This window comes from Eublepharis macularius, chromosome 3, assembly GCF_028583425.1.
Source record: "Eublepharis macularius isolate TG4126 chromosome 3, MPM_Emac_v1.0, whole genome shotgun sequence".
Classification (NCBI taxonomy): Eukaryota; Metazoa; Chordata; class Lepidosauria; order Squamata; family Eublepharidae; genus Eublepharis; species Eublepharis macularius.
The window spans coordinates 87,635,900-87,657,532 of NC_072792.1; the positions used below are offsets into that span (position 1 = coordinate 87,635,900).

Genomic DNA, 21,633 nt, shown 5'->3' on the forward strand with positions numbered 1-21,633 from the left:
CAACATCCAACCCTAGCTTGAATTAATCCAAATTACTCAAGTAGAATTTAGACATGTACTAAGTGCCCATATTAATTTGCATCATTAACACTAGGCATAGGTAATCCAGAGTAGAGATGGGCATGAACTGATATACAAATCAAAGTTGGGCACAGACTGTGCTGGTTTGTGGTTTGCGAACCAGTGGTTTGTCAGAGCCCATTTCTGATGAACTGCCATGAACTTTAGGCCGGTTCGTTTGTTTTGTTTTTTGGTTTGTTGCTGCAGACAGCCCATTGCCAATCAATCAGTTTCCTAGGCAACGGGGGTTGGTTGGGCTTTCTGCTGACCTTGCACTGACCCAGAAGTGACATTCTGCTGATCTGGAAGTGACAATTTGCTGACCTGGAAGTGACGTTTTCATGAACCAAATGAACTGGGTCACAAACTGGGGCAGGTGCCCATCTCTAATCCAGAGTATAATGATAGCTTTCTAACAGACGGGGCGTTTTTTGCCTTCTTTTTGGTCCTTAACCTTTGGCTAATTTTTCACCCTTACCATCACCTCTTTTCTTAGCCCTTTTTGCCTGCATCTGGCCCTTATTATCGTCTCCAATTTTGCTTTCAGGTTTGCCTGTCTTGTGGTTCTCCTACTGGTCACCTTTGCATTCAAAGTGGCCATACATCAAACACCTTTTTTGGCTTGACAGTACAGCTAGGTGTGATCCCTCACATCTACCCTTTTTGGAATTTTGGGATCTTTCCATCTTGGACCTTTCACTCTTCAGGACAGGTTGCATGGTTTATTTATGCACCCAGACTTATACAAACAACCAGGACATCTAGGAGCATCTCAAACATAATCCCAAATAAGAGAGATGTGCAGTTTGCCGCCTATGGAAATGTATGATCTATAACCAGGGTTAATATGGAATGTGTACACATGAATATTCCTTTGTTTTGCAATGTGTTTTAGTTGTATTCTTTTTAGTCTTTTCCTTTATAGCTATTCCATTGTTTGTCTACTTAGTTGTAATAAAACCTCATTACCATAACTGAGTGCCAAGACTTTAATTCCCCATAATCCTATTTAAAAGAGGGAGGGTGTCCATTTCTAGACTTTTCTCCTCCTTCTACTCTCCTTGCTTTCACCCAGCTCTTTGAGGCTTTATGCCACAGTGAGAATAAACATCATAGACGGGGCTCCAGTATATACAGAGGAACAGTCCACAATTTAAAAGTTAAACCTTTTGGTGCTGGTTTAAAGGACATGCCCAGAGGGACATCTCCCAGGGACAGTGGGCAGACACAGGTGACCCTTCAGGTAACAGAATTACAGCTGATCTTGACTACAGAGACCAGTTCCTCCTGGATCAAATGGCTGCTTTGGAAGGTGGACTCTATGGCATTATACCCAGCTGATATTTGTCCCTCCCCAAACCCCACCTTCCCCTTCCCAGGCTCCAACCCAAAATCACCAGGAATGTCCCAACACGGAGCTGACAACCCTAACCACGTGACTTGCAAGTCTCCCCCAGGACTGGCTGTTTGCTACTGTTCAACAGCAGCCCCCCCACAAAAGCCAGTGTTTTGTAGTAGTTAAGAGTGTCAGACTAGGATCTGAAAGACCCAGGTATAAATCACCACTCTGCTATGGATGTTCACTGGGTATTACATGCCAAAGACAATAGTTTTCACCAGGGTCATTTTGCTGCCGTTCAATGACTGGGTTGATTTTAGGTCTCAGTAGTGGTTGGTTTAAAGTTTTAATGATAGTGATTTTAAATGATGCCAGATTTATGACATTGATAAGAGGATCAGGGGTTATTGTTTGGCTCTCTTTTTCTTGTAATGTTATGATCTGTATTATAATGTCTCCTAAAGGCCCATTTTATGAATGGAAAAGTGGGATAAAAATGGTAAGAAGGAGGAAAAGCCACCTGGGCAATGTGGATTCAGTATGAGAATGTGCCAAGCAAGGGCTGGAGCCACATACCACTGTATATTTCAGAAAAATCAGAGTGTGATTTGTATAATAGCACATGTGGAATCTACCAATGCAAGGAGAGGTCTTGATATAAATTTGAGCTTTTCTGGCTTGAAGTTAGACAAAGGTTGCAAGGAGCCATAGAAAAATTCTGACAACAATGATACAATGCTTTATTGTTGTCCCAGTAGTACTTGACAACACATAGAAACCCATTTTTCATCCAACAACACCTAATCCAGTTTAGTCTGAAACATACCCTGAATTCCATTTTAAGACTCTGCAGACTAGGGGATCTCCATCATGCCCTGAAACAACATCTTCCCTCACCCCTTTCTAAGGTTTTGTAGTGAACACCCAGCCTGATGAAGATCTCTGAGAAACTCAAAAGCTTGTAAGTTTATGATATTTTGATTGATCCTGATAAAAAGATATTACATGACTGTTGTTAGCTTCAAGTTGTCCTGTCAAAGTTATGTTTCTGTCTTCAAACCATTCCATTCTTATTCATATAGGTTTATACAATCCTCTTGCATCTTTAAAAGCCTCCCTTTGCAGGTAAAGTGGTATCAGATTGTGTCTGTGTTAAACAGCATGGCTCCAACATGATCAGTAAAACCGTGTCTTTAATTCCATCACAATCTGAGACACCTGAAAAGTTCCATTGCACATGTAGGATTGAGAAGGGAATAACAGAAGAATTTACGTTAAAGGTCTGAGTGAGGGCTGTAATCCTGGTACTGCACCCAGCAATAAACAAAAAAGCCCCTAGTAGATGTTCTGCCTTTTTAGTGCACACAGGGGCAAATAACTCATTCAGCACACTAAGAAGTGTAGAGAGTAATTCCAGAATGGCAGTTGTGTCAATATGCTATAGCTAAAATACTAAAAAAAGCAATCCTAAGCAGGTCTACTCAGATCTATACAGTGGGGTTTAGGATTGCACTGAAAGAGTCCTTTTATGCTGGCATGAGCTTTCATAAACCAGAGTCCACTTCATTATACATTCACACATTTGACATTGGGCTCTCATGAATAAATTTGGTAGTCTTTAAGGTGACATGAGACTCAGTATTAAAAAGTGTAGCTAATTGACTTCTTTTTGATATATATATATCAAGTCTGTCATACACTTGGTTAACTTGGTAAATATATTAGCACATTTTTAAGACTGAGGGTTCTTAAGTTTAAAAATGGAATTCTATGATCATTTTTGCTGTCACATTTTCAGATGAATCTCTGCAACTATGAAGGACAGCTGCCAATTCACACAATCTATTTTCTCTCCTCACAATACAGCCCCAGCTTTCTCCAGGAATGCACTGCTGTGGAGAAGCATAATATGTGATCTGGTAGGTCAAAGATATGTCAGCAGAAATTTCTGTGATTGCAGTGGTTGGAAAAATTTCTGCTGCCATAAAAAAAAAGCAATTGACTGTGTTGTGATTGGCCAGTTCATACATTTCTTCATGGAGGCATGTACCGGGGGGGGGGGGGGGAATTATATTCTGTAAATCAGCCATTATAATGAGAAAATGTGTTTGCACTTGTTTCTAGCAGCAGCTTCCAGGAAAGGTCATCACTGTCATGCTCCAGGATCAGGAGCCAAAGAACTCATTGTCCAAATAGCAGCTCCTTGTGTAGGGTTGCCAGTTCTACCTTGAGGGCAGTGCCTGGGGAAGGCAGAAGGAGAGGAAGCTCAGTAGGATGCAATACTACAGAACCGGCCCCTTCAAAACTGCCATTTCCTCCAGGGGAACAGATTTCTATAGCTTGGAGAGCAGTAGCAATCCTGGGAGAACTCCATGCACCATCTGGAGGTTTGTAACTATGCTACGTGGCAAACTGCTTTTGAAATTAAAGGGACTTTCAACTGCAGAATGATACATGAGACTGCAGTAGAGATGGGCATGAACCAAAAAAAAACCCAAACCATGAGGTTCATGGTTTGTGGGTTTTTACGAACCAGGAACCACGAACTGGGGCAAGTTTACAAACCAGTTTGTGGTTTGTGGGGTTTAAATGCCCCTTTCCGGCCACTTGGTAGTGGCAGGGAAAGATGCATTTGACAGTTTAAAGGGCCCTTCCTGCCTTGCAAGGGGCAGATCCCTTTAAACTATCAGCTGGCAGGCAGCGGGGGGGATTCCCCCCCCGCCGCCTGCCAGCTTATAGTTTAAAGGGACCTTCCGATTGCAAGCAGCAGGGCCCTTTAAACTGCCCAAACCCCAGCCCCTATCCCCAGCCCCAGCCCCACACTTACCTTGCCCAGCCGCCCTGTGGGCCCACAGTGTCCTCCCCCTCCTCCCGTGAGGGGCGGGAAGGCTGTTTTTGGCCTCTTCCACTGTTGCGTGGGCCTGAAGGGTGGCGGCGGAGGCCGAAAACGGCCTTCCCACCCCTCAAATGGCTGCCACAGCAGCCATTTGAAGGGTGGGAAGGCCATTTTCGGCCTCCTCCGCCTCCATATGGGCCCACAGAGTGGTGGAAGAGGCCAAAAATGGCCTTCCTGCCCCTTATGGGAGGAGGGGGAGGACACTGCGGGCCCGCAGGGCAGCTGAGCAAGGTGTGGGGCTGGGACTGGGTGGTTGGGGGCTCAGGTTGGGCAGTTTAAAGCGTCCTGCCACTTGCAAGTGGCAGGAAAAATTTATATGGCCATTTCCCTGGGGAAATGGTCATTTAAACTGCCCCTTTAATACGACCCAAATGAACCAGTAGACCAGTTCGTGGAAGTTTGTGGAATCCACGAACTGGCCTGGTTCGTGCAGTTTTTTGGGTCGTAATTCGATTCATGCCTATCTCTAGTTTGCAGTTCAAAGGAAAGAAATCAAACCCCTGTGGGATAAAGAGTTCTTTTGAATCTGAATCCTGATTCATCTCCATGAATTTTCAGAAACATGAGTTCCAGTTCAAAGAGAATATATGATGGATGGCATCATTTTGCAAGATGCAAACATTTCTAGAATCAGTACTGTAATTAGACCTGTTTTTAAAAATTTGAACTTTTCAAGATTGTACTGTGAGCCTCACAGAAGTACCTTAACGACTGACATTATTTTGACTGTTCCAGCTTTTGGGGCAGCTGTCTTTGAGTAACAACAGCAACCTAATGTTGTTAAGAAAGTATAAAGCTTGCAAAATCCAGTCTTTGATTCAGTTTTATATAGCGACACTGTCTTTTCATGTTATATCTATCTATCTATCTATATACCTCCTAGGTTTTTATTGGTACTTACCTTTGAACTGCATTTGTACAAAGGGTGGCTAATGGAATCAACATAATGGTGCCTCATGCAGCGTCCTGGGTCTGAGTCAATCATGAAGGTACTCTCTGTTTTACTATCTGCATCTCCCATGATTGCCAGAAGAGACAGCATGGAAATCGAAGCTGCTAGTACATGACTTCCCATCATTGGAGAACTTCTCAGGAATAACAGTAGAGGGAGGTAGAGTATCAAAAGCACTCTAAAGACTGAGGCCCAGTTCCTTTAGAGGAAAGTGAAAGATCTGTTTTAAGTCTCTGGGTTGTCATTGCTAGTTTTGGGGTAGACATTTGTTGAAGTTATAATCCATCAAAGCATCTCCTTCGTGGCTGGAATTTAAAAAGAAGAAAAAATTATGGTTCTGAACAAAAAAAAAAAACAGCCTTGAGAGGGAAAGAGACATAAATAATAATAATGCTCAAAGGACTTGGGTTTGCCAAGAAATACTTACTGAGCAAACATCATCCCACATTAGGTGCAGTGAAAGAAGGAGTCCAACGCCTTGCTACTTGAAACCCTCTTCTATCAACACTCTAATAATGAGTATATTAACTTTTACTATTACAAAAAATATTTTAATGGGTTCAAATCTGCAGTTAGCTCAATTCAACATGAATTATTTTCAATGCTCCTAAGGATTTCTGAAAATTAAAGCAATATGTATATGCATAGGAAATGACATGTTCACAGGGATACACTGAGCTATTGTTACATGAAGGATGGCATTTTTGGCTCAGAGAAGAGGTAAGAACATATTCATTGGGCTCATCCTTTCACTTCACGTCTGCCTTCCCGTAAGTACTGAAAGATTGACCATTCTGTATACTTGCTTTTAAGGGCTGCAGTCCTACACACTGTCATGCACACGAAACATTTTGAAACATATGGAACATTCGTGAATATAGTAATGCATGCTATTGCTACTTCAAAAAAACAGAAGTATAGATTTTATACATATATAGAAACAGGGCACACAAACAAGTTCTATCTTTAGAGTGAAAGAGAGAGTTTGACAGAGAGAAAGTGATATAGATCAAGTAACATTTTCAGCTTCTGAAGTGGAGCAAGCTTACCCATGTTTTAAGAACCCTGGCCTAAAATCAGAAGTACCACAAGATTGTTTATTTTTTTCCTCATGTCAGAAAAATGGCAGCCATTGCTTATTGGATTTCATACATATTTCATCAAGCCTAAACAAGGGAGGGCAGATTCCCACCCCCACACATCAACTTGCTTTACCCACACAAAGAGAGACTTCTACCCACCCAGATATCTTGTGTGCTGCTGAACAATTTATACAATTATAAGATTAGTGCTTGAAAATCTTCAGATATTTGAAGTAGAAGAATAAAAGTCTAGTTTTAGTTTCTGTTTATTCACAGAGATATTTGACATTATTCCTGTGATATTTACATCTACATGAGCCACCTGACAAAACAGCAAGAGCTGCCAATTGGTCATCCTCACTCAACTACTATACTTACTTACCAAGCTTATTTTCTATTATACAAGATCTGTCATTTCTCCTACTACTATCAAACAAAGTAAGAAAACACAAGCATTTTCCCTAGTGGGCAAGGCAAGTCTTCTAGGGTTGCCAGTTCTGGGTTGGGTAATTCCTGGAGATTTGGGAGTGGAGCCTGAGGACGGTGGGGTTCGGGGATGGGAGGGACCTTAACAAGGTATATTGCTATAGAAACCACCTTCCAAACCAGCCATTTCTCCAGGGGAAGTGACCTCTTTATCCTAGAGATCATTTGCAATTCTGGAAGATCTTCAGGCCCCACCTGGGAGGCTGGCAACCCTAACTGCCCTCCTGCTCCCCTGTCTCTGCACCTAATCACTGCCCCCACTCCTGGAAGCTATTTCAACAGTTATTAGTCTCTTTTCTTCTCTATTAACAATGTAATGCATGCAGACTGTAGTAAGGAAAGATAACAGTGCCCAGGTTCTGTGCCCAAGGTTCATTTCTCAGTGCCTAATACCAAGTCAGTGATCCAAGGCTATAATAATATTTATTTAATTAATTTAAAATAAAGCTTATATCTCACTTTTCTCCCAATCAATCCGAGGGCACCAAGAAACAATTGCCATAGTTCTTCTGATCGCTCATATCATTTATTCTCTTTGCCTGACATCTAGAATGTGAGTTGGATGACCCTTGTCTTATATGGTCTTTTTTTTTTTTTGCTGTTATTTTATGGTCCCCCAACATGCTTTAAATTCACACAGCAAAAGGAGAATACTCAGAATCCTTTAATTGGGAATAATTTATTTTTGTCAAGTGAGCCTGAATATGCACTCTTGCTTATGAATATAAGAAGTCCCTTGCAGGGTCAGCTGAAAGTCCATTCAGTCCTGAATGCTTTGCAAGAATCCCAGCAACCAGCAGGTGCTGAGCCTGTCTGACGGGGAGAGCGGTCTAGAAATGTAATGTAATAAATAAATAAATAAATTGTATACCAGAAATTGGCTGGTGGCCCACTACCCTCATCTAGAGAGTACACAATAATTTGTAAGGCCCACAAAATGGCTTACTTCAGTGGCACAAAGTTTTGCATGTTCCTCCACTTTTAGAGGTTCAGGACAACATGCAAAGATTTGATTAAGAGGCAGGATGGGATGACGGAGACACAGAGCAACATCTGTGTGAATGCATGTGTAATTGGGTGTAGAAAAGAGTAAGCATGCACCTCCATTTTGCATGTACATGTGCATATTAATAACAGGTTCAAGGGAAGGTTACTCAGGGATCAAGCATTCTTATTCCTTCTACTGTCCCCTGACAGGAACAATAATTTTCATGTGGTACAGCAAAAGTTCCATAAAAGAGAGACAAGCAGTGCATTTTCTGTGAGGTACGCCCATTATAAAGCCACAAGGCTTCCTCCATTTTTCCCCAAAACCAGTTAGACATCACATCCAACATTTATTTTAAAACAGAAATGCTGTATCTTTGGGCTGAATTCTGTCTGTATATATCCCGTCTTTATTTCTTTCCTAACTAACCATCCAAATTGCTATGTATGAAAATCAGAGCCAAGTCTACTTTGTGGCTCCAGGAATGGACAAGACTCTTTCTGTCCATTGCCATTAGCACAAGCACCTATTACCAAGAATTGTAAGCATTGAACATGAGATCAGGGTCCAACTTGCCTTTTCTGAGGGTCAAACTAGACATGATGGAGTCCTAATGGCCACCATTAGGACACTGTTGCCATCTTAAAGTAATTTTAAGATGCCGCAAGAGCCCAATCGTGTTTGGGCCTGCCTCTCATGTACCCTCCCCCCACCTCCTTTTCAAGTGCCAAAACAACCACAGGGGGAGGTGGGTTGCAAGCACCCCACTGCCCTTTTGGCTCTGGAAATGGCACATAAGGAGGGAATAAGAGCTCTGTTCTGCAGGCCCAATCAGAATTGAGCCCTCAAGGCATTTTACAAATTACTTTAAAATGATGATGGCAATACCATTTGGTTACAGGGTCGGACTAGGATCTGGGAGACCCAGGTTCCAATTGCTAGTGTGCCATGGAAGCTTGCAAGGTAATGTTCAGCTAGTCACATACTCTCCAGTAACCAAAAAAAGGGGGGGGGTAATAAGCTTCAGCAAATTACACCAACAACAAACAAAAAAAGCACGCCCAAGACGGAAACAAAATTACCCTTAGAGTGTAATAAAGGTTAAGAATACAGTGTTTCCAAAAAAGTAACACGTTACAAACCCTGAAAACATACAGGGATAAGGCCAATATAGAATTCAGTCACCGTATATCAAACAAGTTATTCCAAAGTCCTTAGGAGAACGAAACAGTGCTGCCGGTATGGCAATTGACCAGCTGTAACCGATGAAGATCACAATTGCATATGATGAGATGAAATGTAAGCGCTTGTAGAAACCACTGCAAGGCGGGCAGAAGACAAGGCAAATGAAATGTGAGCGCTTGTAGAAGCCGCTGCGAGGAGGACAGAAGACAAGGCAACGAGCACAAGCCGGCTAGATATTTCCTTTTTCTCGTTTCAGACTTGAAATAATCCTTCTTCAGGCCACAATATATCACAAATTCAAAATGAACAACATGTTTTCCAAAGGTCATATGACCTCGGCATTTATGGATATGACCTTTGGAAAACATGTTGTTCATTTTGAATTTGTGATATATTGTGACCTGAAGAAGGATTATTTCAAGTCTGAAATGAGAAAAAGGAAATATCTAGCCGGCTTGTGCTCGTTGCCTTGTCTTCTGTCCGCCTCGCAGCGGCTTCTACAAGCGCTCACAGCCTTGTCTTCTGTCCACCTCGCAGCGGCTTCTACAAGCGCTCACATTTCATTTGCCTTGTCTTCTGCCCGCCTTGCAGCGGCTTCTACAAGCGCTTACATTTCATCTCGTCATATGCAATTGTGATCTTCATCGGTTACAGCTGGTCAATTGCCATACCGGCAGCACTGTTTCGTTCTCCTAAGGACTTTGGAATAACTTGTTTGATATACGGCGACTGAATTCTATATTGGCCTTATCCCTGTATGTTTTCAGGGTTTGTAACATGTTACTTTTTTGGAAACACTGTATTCTTAACCTTTATTACACTCTAAGGGTAATTTTGTTTCCGTCTTGGGCGTGCTTTTTTTGTTTGTTGTCAGTCACATACTCTCAGCTTAACCTACTTCACCGGGTTGTTGTGAGGATAAAATAGAGGAGAGGAGAATGATATAGTCACTTTGTATCCCACCAGGGAAGAAAGGAAGAGTATAAATTAAATCAATCAATCAAGGTAGTAAATTTCCTGCATTGTGCAGGGGGTTGGACTAGATGACCTTAGAGGTGCCTTCCAACGCTATGATTCTATGATTCTATGAAAACTGTCAGGTCTAGTTTCGCTATAAGATTTCCTTGTACAGTGCTTTTTAGAAGCCCTCTGGAATTTAAGTTCATTTGCATCTGCTTAACCAAAGGTGCAGCTAAGCAACCCATGGCCTCCCACTACCCTGAGAAGTCTCTCTGTTTTCTCCATTTGCACAATGATAACAGCCTCATAAAGACCAAGAAGCTGCATTCATACTCACACGGTGAGCATACACATGAAGCTGCCTTAACACTGAGTCAAAACATTGGTCTATCAAAATCAGCATTGCCTGCTCTGTCCGACAGCAACTTTCCTGGGTCCCAGGCAGAGGTGTTTCACATTACCTACTACCTGATACTTTTAACTTGAGATGCTGGGATTGAACCTGGGACTTTTTGCATGCCAAGCAGACACACTACTACTGAGCTACAGCCCCTCCTACAGGATAGCCCAACACCATTGAATAATAGTATAATAAAAATAGTGTGCTTATATACTGCTCTTCTAGACAGATTAGGACTAGAGATGGGCACGAACAGAAAAAAACAAACAAACGATGTTTGTTGTTCGTTGCCATCCATGAACAGAGACTCACAAACAACCACGAACATGGCCCTGTTCACGAACATGTTCGTGGTTGGCTGTTTGTGGGGGCCAGCAGGCTCCAGCCATCATCCAAGTCAAGATCCCTACTGCACCACTCCCAGAAAGGGACAGGCACCAGGAAAGGTACCAATAATAAATAATAGCTTGGCCCCAGAGCCTGGCAGCAGCCCTGGAACTTGAAGCCTGGCAGCAGCCCTGGAACTTTGCACTGTCAGCAAAGTCAGAGCTGGGAGCCCACCTCCCCCCTGCTCTTTCCTCCCTTGTTGTAACAAATTTGGAGCTCCACACTTGAAAGGAAGACCTGCCTATCAAGCTAAATTGGGCTTAGATTGGGGTTTCCAGGGCAACAGCAGGAGTTCAGACAGAGTTCAGACAATCCCTGCCTAAATTGCCAAGGGAATTGATTACAGGTGCCAGACTGTCTGTCTTGACAAACAGCAAGACGAACAGCAACAAACGAGGCTTGCAATGACCACCTCTTCGTTTAGAATGGGGCCTCATGAACAGCTGGTTCGCAAACAGTAGATTGGGTTGTTCGTGGCTTTTTTTTGTTCGTATTGCTGTTCGTGCCCATCTCTAATTAAGACCCACTCAAAGTAGTGAACAAGACAATGTTATTATTATCCTCACATTACAGCTGGGGAACTGGGGCTGAAAGGAGTGGTTTATCCAAGGCCTTCTGCTGAGTTCATGGTAGCAGTGAGAATCAAACCAGCAGAGTGCTGGCTTGGAGCCCCACCACCTAACCACTGTGCTACAGGAAGGCATTGTCTGGCTGGCAGCCTAAATTGTATTGGTTGCAGCCTGTACAGTTTCCCTTTCAGCTGTAGGTACAGCTCTACCATATAGAAGGTGCAAGTTTGATTTGGAAAAGTTTTTTGTTCATTTGTTTTCCTGCTGTGTTTGTGCAACCTGCCAAGTTGAGATCTAAGAACAGACATAAAATCCAAGAAGGAGATTGCTGTGTGAATGGCAGCTATACGGAAAACAGATTTTCTGCTTTCTGCTACAGGTTCATTCCCTCTAACCCTGTATAACATAACCTGTGCATATCAGTTGTGTTTGCATGCATTCATATATGCTCCTAAATACCTAGAAGGGTCTGGCCAATTGCTTTAGTCTGCTACAAATTCACCAGGTGTCTTTAGGCAAGCCATCCACTCCCTCCCCCAATCTGCAATATGAGGATAATAATATTGACCTTGGATTTACAGTTATTGTAAGGATTACCTCATGATAATGTATGGGAAGCGCTTTGAACACTCTAAAGTGCAATACATATGCAAATGTATTTTTCCCGCTTATTATTATTAGTGCTTGTTCCAGGAAACAATGTCCTTGTACTAAGGAAAGAGGGGAGATTGTCTTTCTCTGGTGGGGGGGGGGATGACTATTTAAAATTGTGGCAGTTGAGTGCTTCAGAGCAGTAGAGGATGAGCACTTAGGTGCTGACAATACAAAAAAGGAAAAAATAGCAGAAAAGGAAAAAAAGAAAAAAGCCATTGAAAACTGATAGACCCTTTTAAATGGTTCAAAGAGGCAGGGCTGGACTTGTGACAAATCTGGTGATAGGTGCCCTGCTGTACACCCTTCCTAGGGTTGCTAACTCTGGCTTCATGAATTCCTGGATATTTGGGAGAGGTGCCTGGAGAGCGAAGAGTTTGGGGAGTGGAGGGAACTCTGCAGGAATATGATGTCACTTCATGTGGTTTCCTGGCCAGGTTAAAGGTCAGCTGCTCCAATTCCTCCCTTCTTTGAGTAAAGTTCTTCCAACAAAATTCAGATATTAAATGTACATTTTCCACCTTGTATCATTTTCCCCTTGTCTTACATCACTTGTAGGCTTCTGTATGCCCATGTTCTGTATGTCATACCAGTCTCTTCATCCCAAATATTTGTGTAGCTATAACTGGCTACTCTCGGGTTCTGTTCCACTCAACCACAATAAGCTCTCGAAATCCTCATCAAGTAGAGAAATCCAGTATGAAGACCCATAGGAAGATGCCAGCAACCAGTAATCTCATCTTTCTTTCAATCCTCAACCAGCCTCTGAACTTTAGTGTCTTTACAAGACATGGGCATGAACCACAAAAAACCCAAACCATGGTGTTCGTGGTTTGTGGCATTTTCATGAACCAGGAACCAGGAACCCCCACGAACTGGGGCAAGTTCACAAACCAGTTCATGGTTCGTTGGGTTTAAATGCCCCTTTCCGGCCACTTAGCAGCAGCAGGGAAAAGGGCATTTGATAGTTTAAAGGGCCCTTTCCTGCCACTTGCAAGCAGCAGGTCCCTTTAAACTATCAGCTGGAAGGCAGCAGGGAGGGATCCCCCTGCCCTTTAAACAGCCCAAAGCCCCCTGCCACCTGCCACCTGATAGTTTAAAGGGACTTGCCGCTTGCAAGCAGCAGGAAAAGTTTAAATGGTCATTTCCCCACCACTCCGAGCAGTTCATGGAAATGAGCTTCCACGAACCACTGGTTCGCAACCCACGAACCAGGCTGGTTCATGGGTTTTTTTGGTTTGTATTCAGGTTCATGCCCATCTCTAGTCTTTATAGGTGACAGTCAGTTTCTTCTAGTCTCTATAGTATACCATAAGAGAACAGGAGTAAAGAAACCACCCCCTGTAACCTCTCTAAGACTTCCATTTCTTCAAAACTGTGATAAACTGTACCATATAGTCTGTCTACAGTTGCCAACTCCAGATTGGGAAATTCCTGGATATTTGGGGGTGGATCCTGAGGAGGGGAGTTGGGGAGGGAAGGATTCTTGGCAAGCATACTTAAGTGGTTGGGTTGTAAGTCAGCACTCTGCTAGTTTGAATTCCTCTACTGTCCTGAACTCTATAGGAGTCCTTGAGTAAGCCACTCCTCTCAGTCTTAGCTCCCCAACTGTATTGTGGGGATAATGATAACAGTAATTTTGTTCACCATTCTGAGTGGGCAATAATTTGTTTAGAAGAGCAGTATACAAGTTCAGCTGCTATTATTATGAGGTATAATGGACAGAAAACACTTTTCAAAGTATCCCTTTTCTCCAAGGGAACTGATCTCTATGGTCTGGAGATCAGTTATAACTCCAGGAGATCTCCAGTATCCATCTGGAGGTTGATAATCCAAAATCTATCCTCAAAATGCTGCCATTTACTCCAGGAAAAATGATATCTGTCATAACTGATATCTGTAGTAAACTATAGTAATGATAGCAGTCATAATTCTGTTAGAACTATGAGCCTTACGTTGAGCCTGGCTAGAAACAAGACAGGGGCGAGTTACAACCACAAGGGCTAGGAGAAGGATTGCTAGTAGGGATGTGTGGTTCAGGAATCCAATTCGTAAAAAATGCCTGAATTGAACCCGATCCGTAAAGATTCATGATTTCCGAATCGGGGCCAGCGATTTGGAAATCCTGAATCAAAGCTTTCCGAAGCATTTGTAATGCTTCGGAAAGCTTCAGGCCTGAGTGTAAAGGGCCCCGCCGCTGCTTGCAAGCAGTGGCGGAGACCTTTAAATGGCCCCCCAGCCCCCGCCCCTTACCCCCACCCCCCAACTTACTGCGTCGGCGGCGGCAGTGGCTCCGGCCCTCCCTGCTGCCCATGGGGCCGCAGAGCAGCGGAGGAGGCAGAGAAAGCCCTTCCTGTCCCTCAAATGGCCACTGCAGCGCCATGGCCATTTGAGGGGCAGGAAGGGCTGGAGGAGGTGGTTCTGGCTTTCCCCACTGCCCTGCAGGCTCAGGAGGTGGTGTGGCAGCAGAGGAGCCGGCTGGCTCCAGGCTGCTGCATCCTTTGTTGCTGCTGCCGCCATGGCAGCAGCGGTGACCTGCCGCCCAGCTGATGACCCTCCCACTCACCCTCTGGCCAGGTAAGTGGGTGGGGGGTCGCCCCAGGGGGGTGAGAGGTGGGGGTGGAGGGGTTGCCCTCCCTCACTTCAGTATGCTCCGAATATTTACAGAGCATACCAAAGCAAGTAAAATACCATAATTCCGAAGTGGCTTGCTGCTTTGGAATTATGGTATTTCCAAATTTTTAACCCGTATCTTTTCAGGCTGCACACCCCTAGTTGCTAGTCCCCAACTGGCAAGCTCTGGGAGCAATAATGGGGCAGTGACTGCTGAATCTATGTATTGCAATGTTATAATGTCATTTTTGGGTTTAGACCTGAAATGATGTCACAGAGCTGGCAAAACTTTAGGAATGTCCCTTATCTCTATGGTTTTTACCATAAATATTTGGGAAATTTCTAGAGCATCATATTGGGTCTGAAACCAAAAGTACAATGCCAGGTCCCCCGCATTTTGCCCCCACAAGCAACAGTGGGGCATAGACCCAAAGGGCAGGAGGTTTCCCATCATAGCAAACAATCTGGCAACCCTAGCTGGGAGAAGAGCTTACATAGGATAGTAATGTGAGATCAACCTCTGCTAGCCATGATTATTATCTGCACAGTTCTTGTAAACCAAAGATATGGGAAAATTTCAGGGACACTTTCCCTTTAATAGACTGTCCATGTCTCCTTAGCACTACACAACACACTGTGGACCTAACTACATATTGCCTTTTCCCCAGGGGCATCCCTGGTTCTAGTTAAGAGACATGTTCTGGAGTTCCATTCTTCCCAGGCACATATGGACATAATGGAAAATGTTGGGAGAGGACTTAGGCCTTTCTGTCTGAACAATTTTTCCAACTAAAAACTGCCTCAGTAACAACTTCCCAGAGCTGTTACAGATCAGGAAAATGGCACCCAGGAGAAGGTCTAAGGTCCCTCACACAACATGCCACACAACATGCCATGGTGATCTGAATCAGGCTTGCTTGCACTTGGGAAGTGTGGAAATCCACGTATCTGGGAAACCTGTTTGGTCCATGTAGGTTTCCCTGGACTACCAATATTTCATGCAATAACTATGACAGTAAACACTGTCCTTAGAAAAAGCCTTTTCCTGATCTGCAGATAGAATCCACTAAGGGCAGCTCCTTATACAAAATTTATCGTGATAATTCCCAAATGAACTAATAGCATGAATGCACTCAAAGAGTTGAGTAAGCCTATCTACCCATCCATCACCTGCCTTTCCAAAATGTCTGCAGCAGTGTATAGCATCACTATTATCATGCCATAAAACCATATATAAAACTAACTGAAATCCATCAAACCTATAAATTTCATAGCACAAATCAAGATTATTTAACATAGGCCAGTTGTCTCATGCACTTAACTGTCCTTCTAGATGAACATTTGGGATATGTGAGGTGTACTTCTCCTACCCTCTCCAGGCTTGTTGTGCTTGTGATTGCAATGGTAGAACCAGATAGTTGAAATTGATCTAGATTAAGTAGTTAAGAACTGAATGGCATGTAGACGCAAGAGATCCATAGTCTGTAGGTTTAAGATCCCTCCTTAGTCAATCATATTTTCATGTGGATCAGTTTTCACAACACCACAAACACCTCACAGTAGTTCTTGTGTTATATGTGCCCAGTGAGAAATTTGTTAATGCAGATTTAAATGAGGAAGATAATTGAATACAAATTCTAGGCAAAGTAGGCTGCATATTTCTACTATAAACCAGCTAAGTCTGTAAAATCAGCTTGTGCTTAAACTAGAAGAGACACTGAAGGTCCATGATTGATGTTTTGACTCAGTGTAAAGGTCACTTTACTGTGTTTCCAAATCTATCCTGCTTCCCACGTTTTCCCAAGTTCTGCACCTGCAAGGGAGTCATGGGAAGCAGGAACGGTATTTGTCCATCTTTTCTTTGTTTTTTCCCCTGCACACATTCCACAATTTTTTAAGCTACTGCCCAGTTGCTGCTGGCATGTGTTCTGTGAAGAATCAAAAACTCCTGTTCCTTCCCCCCTTTCCTTTCACTGTGAGCTGATTGGTCTGTCTGCCAGTAATGACTCCCACCCTCCTCAGCTCTCTGAACAACTTGTCCACCATTTTTATCAGTAAAGTGTGGTAAGGGCCATAAGGTTGCTTCTCCCTTTGCTTCTTTCTTCCCAGTACACACACTCTCTAATTCTTTTTTCAAAGCCAGAAACGAGTCCTAACATTGCTGCTTATTCCCTGCTGACTTTAAAAGCCAGGAAAGGGTTAAATGGCTGCTTTTCCCTTCCTCCCCAGGGGGAGGGGGGTATGTTCACATTCTCTTTTTTTTCAAAGTCAGGAATGGGTTATAACATTGTAACATAACTGCACATTCCTCCTGGCTTTAAAAGCCAGGAAAGGCTTAAGTGGCTGTTTCAGGTTTCTCCTAATGTTAAAAGGGAAAAAAAACAAGCGCTTTACACAGTGGCAAGGAAGCTGCCCAGAGGGAATGAAGCAGCAGCATTTTAACCCTTTCCTGGCTTGGCTTTAAAAAAAATGAGAGTGTAACAAGTATGAAAAGTACGTTTCCCTCCAGAACTCCACCACCAATTGCCTCTCAGTGGGCACAGGGCAGCCCAATCAGCAAATATGAGGGGGGGGGAGTGGTTTTTGATTTAAGCTCTCAATCCGTATTGTTTCTATAGAAGGATGCTCAGCCTGTTCTGCTTGCAAGGAGAACAAAGCAAGGTCACTAATGTTCCTAGCTCAGGCAAGGGCTTTGTGGATGACATGGGCCACAATGTTCAATTTAGCTTTCCCTTCATATCCATGCTTAAGTTTGAAGCAGCACCTTCTTGTCTGACTGGTAAAGTGAGTCGCAACTTGCAACCAATTTATGGTGACCCCATGAAGTTCTACCTAATTGGGTTTTCAAAGCAAAAGATAAGCAAAAGTGGTTTGCCATTGCCTTCCTCTGCACAGCAGCCCCATTTTTTCCTTGGTGGTCTCTTATCCAAGTACTGACCTTGCTTAGCTTCCGAGCATTGACGAGGTTGGGCTAGTCTGAGCTAAGAATGCATGAATTTAAGGTATTAACTTATAGAAACAGCAGATCTGTTACAGATCAATTTTTCAAGTTTTGTATGTGACCAGCGTGGTGTCCAATTTTATTTTGCGTATTTTTTCCAGTGTTTAGTGTATAAGAGATGTGTTTAGTCTCTGATGTCATGAGGAGTTTGCACAGCTCTTTTTTTCTCTTTGGATTATCTTCTGAGTCAGAACCACAATCCACATATCTTACTACTGCCAAACCTGAATGACAGGAAGTATGGAACCTTGCTCTGCTACATTTCAGTCATTCCCAACTTTGTTAAGTAAAATCCGTAAGGAATAAAACTTGGGGCCTTTGAAGCACAAAGCATGTGCTTTGCTGTTGAGCTCTAGCCTAGGGTCTCCTGGGGCAATCCAAATGTTATGGAATCCATGCAAATGCTGCCATCCTGTGAATCATTTTTAGGGGCTTCCATATGGAGCGGTAACATTTTGAATTGGTCCTTGAGGTAACATGAAACTTTGATTGCTGCTACCATTAAATATCTGAAAACTAAAGAAACTTCTTCATATGAAACATATGCAATCTTTGGCTGTGCTACGCAACATTTTCTATGCCTGAAATAATACTTAGATGGAAATTATTCAGGTAGGATATGTCTGAAAAATCACTATAAAGAACAATGTACAGTGATATTGAATGTTTTATTCTGTGTTGCATGTACATTCTGTGTTGAAGCCTATGCTCAATCATGCTCCATGACTGGGAAAATGTACTATTATGGAAAAATATACTATTGAGTAACTAAGACTGAACTTGCATGTGCATTGTAAAGCACAGGAAAGTTGCACAGGAATCAATATCATGCATAGCCACAGATACACACATGTTAAACACTGCACTGCTGTTTTTTCACACCTGGCATACCAACAGTGGGAGATTAAAAGTGGCATGGGTAAATTCAAGCCAAAATTCTATGCAATCTACCAAACACTGATTCAGTACAACAACCCTTAGCTCAGTAAAATATTATGACTTATTTATACAAGAATCAGCAGTCACATGAGACAAAAGCATAGGTGTGCTTAGACATATCTCCCATTCATTCCATGTGGCATGTGCAGAAGAAATATCCAGTGGATGTCCTTTGTCTGTAAATAAACATTACTACTGCTGGTTTGTTTCCCTCCCCCTTCCCCATGTTTCCTTATTTAAGCACTTCTGCCCTGTTGATGACTGGGCAGACAATGATGTTAGCCTAACAGTGCATTTGAAACCCTTGCCCTACACTGTAGTCCAACTTAAAAATGCCTGATGAAGTCATAAAGCAGCTGTGATTCACTCAGAGGGAAAGAGGTGAAAATAGAGAACTGAAGCAACATATATTTCCAAACAAATTAAGATCACTCCCCGCCCAACATAAATTTTTATCCAGACACCAAGTTCAACATTTGAAGCTAGATCTTTCATGATGTCAATTGGCAGAGCTACATTGGCTTCAGAAGAACTACTTTGCTTTACAAATGTTGAAGATCTGGCCCACAATTTACACATATTAATCCAGTATTGTATAAACAACATTTTGTTACAAAAGATTGTATGGATTTTTAGTACAATTGTCCAAATGTTAAGGATGGGTCTGCTCACTTCTAGCCCTTGTGTCCTTTGTGCCACCCCCATTCTGACTGCTGAGCAATAACAATACGGACAGTATCCACCTGCAGCCCTCTTGTCAGTATTTTGAAACAATCTTAAAACAGTCATTCAAATGAAGCTGATTTAGTTGTCCTTAGTAGATAACTTTTTGTCACTTTCAAGTTCTTTTCTACTGATTAAGCTTAAAAATGAAAAAAAAATGGGTAAAAAGTGTCTGCAATTTTTGTTCTTTGAAGAAAATAAATGTTGGTGCCAAACTGTTTGGGCATCCTGTTTCTTAATGCCTTCTGTGGGTGGAGTGGGTTCCATGTTTGTTGTTGCTATTAAAATTTTCCAGGTATTCCCAAATTTCATCAGCTTCATCTTGTCAAGAAATACATGCTTTAAGCATCTGCAAATATTATGGGAAGTGCACCCTAAAAAGAGTTAACATCCTTCTATATCCACTGAACGGTGTGGTTTGGTTTGGTTTCGTTTAGTTTAGTATTGCACTGCAAAGCAAATCCCACTGGCATCTTTCAGTGTTGTTCCTGTCAGAGGCACCGCCCAATGAAAGGCAAAGATCTTTGACAGAGGGTATTCCAATAAAGTGGAAATAGTTATTGACCCCAATGCCATTTACATGTGTTCAAACATACTGGATGTTAGTACTCACCACACGGAGCTTCCAAGACGTGGCAGCTTGCTGTAACATCTGTCAGTGTTGGAGACTTGCATCTTTAAGCCCTGTCAAGAGAAATTCCTATGGAAAACATTTCTGGGCAAGAATTTTCAGGAAACCGATGTGTCAGTTGTAGTGTATACTGAGTCTAGTATGTATGTACTATGTTACAAAGGAAATGAGAAACTTTGTGTAAGATGGTTGCTCATCAGGGGCAATCTTAGCCAATGAACAAGAGGGACAGCTACCCTGTGTCTTAGAGGGGCTGCTCAAACCCTGCCCTCAAAGAAGGGGGAAAGAAGAAGAGCAGGCTTCTGCAGCTGCTTGCACCTGCCCCCATCTGGGACTTGGACAGCTGGCTTCTGGCCGCAGTGGTGGCTCTCACCAATCTTGCAAGGGACAAGACCAACCTCTTGCTTGTCCCGGGGGTGAGGTGGCAATGATTCTAGGGTGCCATCCTGGAATTTTGCCCAGGACCCCAGAATCATTAAGAGTGCACCTCATTATTGGTTTATCTAGATTGAGACTTGATTCTTTCCTAGAAGTTTCTTTCACCCAGAAATGTTCAAAGAGGCTCCAAGATAGCAAACAAACCCCATTTACACTGGCAAAGAGAAAAGACAGACTACTCCATGCTCAATAGTGACTTGGCTGAGACCTCTCCTACTAATTTTGGTAAACTCCATTGAGTGTATCCATACACCTATGCTGTCAGTCAGGCACTCATCTTGCAATGGAAATACCCTTGTGTCAGTAGTGGAATGAAGACTGCGTAGACTGCATAGCCCATGCTGCTTCCACAATTAGCCCTCTAAATAAAAGGGGACCAGTATAAAAATGGCCAGTCTAAGACTTCCACAAAGTTGCCAGTCTCCCAGTCTCCAGGTCTATGCCCTGACTTGAAGCTTCAGTCTGATTCTGCACCTTGGTGCCATCAGCCATCAGTATATACAGGAAGCAGAGCAAATAGTTCATCGTTGTATTGACTAACAGAGAGAGAGAAAGAATTCTGTTCTAAAATATCAGTGAACTAGCATTTTGTTCTAAGGCAGGAACCTTTCATCTTCTCTAATGTGATAGGTGGCATTCTAAAATTAAAATAAGAGTCAAGAATTTATTGGTAGGAAGAATTTTTCTGTAATCAGAGGCTTTTTCAGTCTACCAGAACCTACATTTGTCAGCAGTTGCAAGAACATTCTTTTGAGAAAAAAGCAGAACAGTAAATTAATTGTGGAATATCACTGAGATCAGTGAAATTAACTGATTTCAAAAATAAACAGGAGTGTTGCAACACCTTAAATGCTATACAAATTTTATTCCAGCATTAGCTTTCATGGACTCAAGCTCATTTCTTCAGACTCTGTTGGTGAATTCTCACTTTGCATTCATTTTATGTAGATGGGTTGGGGAGGGGGACAAAACAAAACACTAGGGTCCAGAAGCATGGAATGCAGAGTGAAATGTAACTATGAGAAATTAAAATCTAATCCAGAACAATATACAAACCAGTCACTAGCTATATGAGCCCGTTACCACCAGGATGGGGAGTCGTGGGTTTTGGTAAGATAGCCACAGTAAGAGTGAGATAAGAATCCTAAAGCCATCATTCAATCTAGGGGCTGAGTTCAATTGCAGAGATATTTTCAGCAATAATTGTCCTCCAGCTAGAACCAAAATGGAAGGGATTGTCCTCCCTGGAGCTATGAGGAACATGCTTAGTGAATAGAAACAAACAAAAAAACCCGAAGAGTTTTCACACTCCTAAAGAAAACTATTGGTGGAC

At 42.7% G+C, this 21,633-nt stretch overlaps 1 protein-coding gene across 3 annotated transcripts in view; it reads right to left on the minus strand.

Annotated features, from left to right (window-relative positions):
• NDP (norrin cystine knot growth factor NDP) overlaps positions 1-21,633 on the minus strand; it is a 47,049-nt gene that overhangs the window by 14,800 nt on the left and 10,616 nt on the right. For 2 of the 3 annotated variants that reach the window (XM_054974202.1, XM_054974201.1), the window contains exon 2: positions 5,197-5,552. In XM_054974202.1, coding sequence (XP_054830177.1) covers positions 5,197-5,373 — 177 coding nt within the window. In that variant the 5' untranslated portion in view covers positions 5,374-5,552. Of the gene's footprint in view, positions 1-5,196; positions 5,553-19,844; positions 19,916-21,633 lie in introns of all 3 variants that reach the window. The other variant, XM_054974200.1, reaches the window with a different exon arrangement.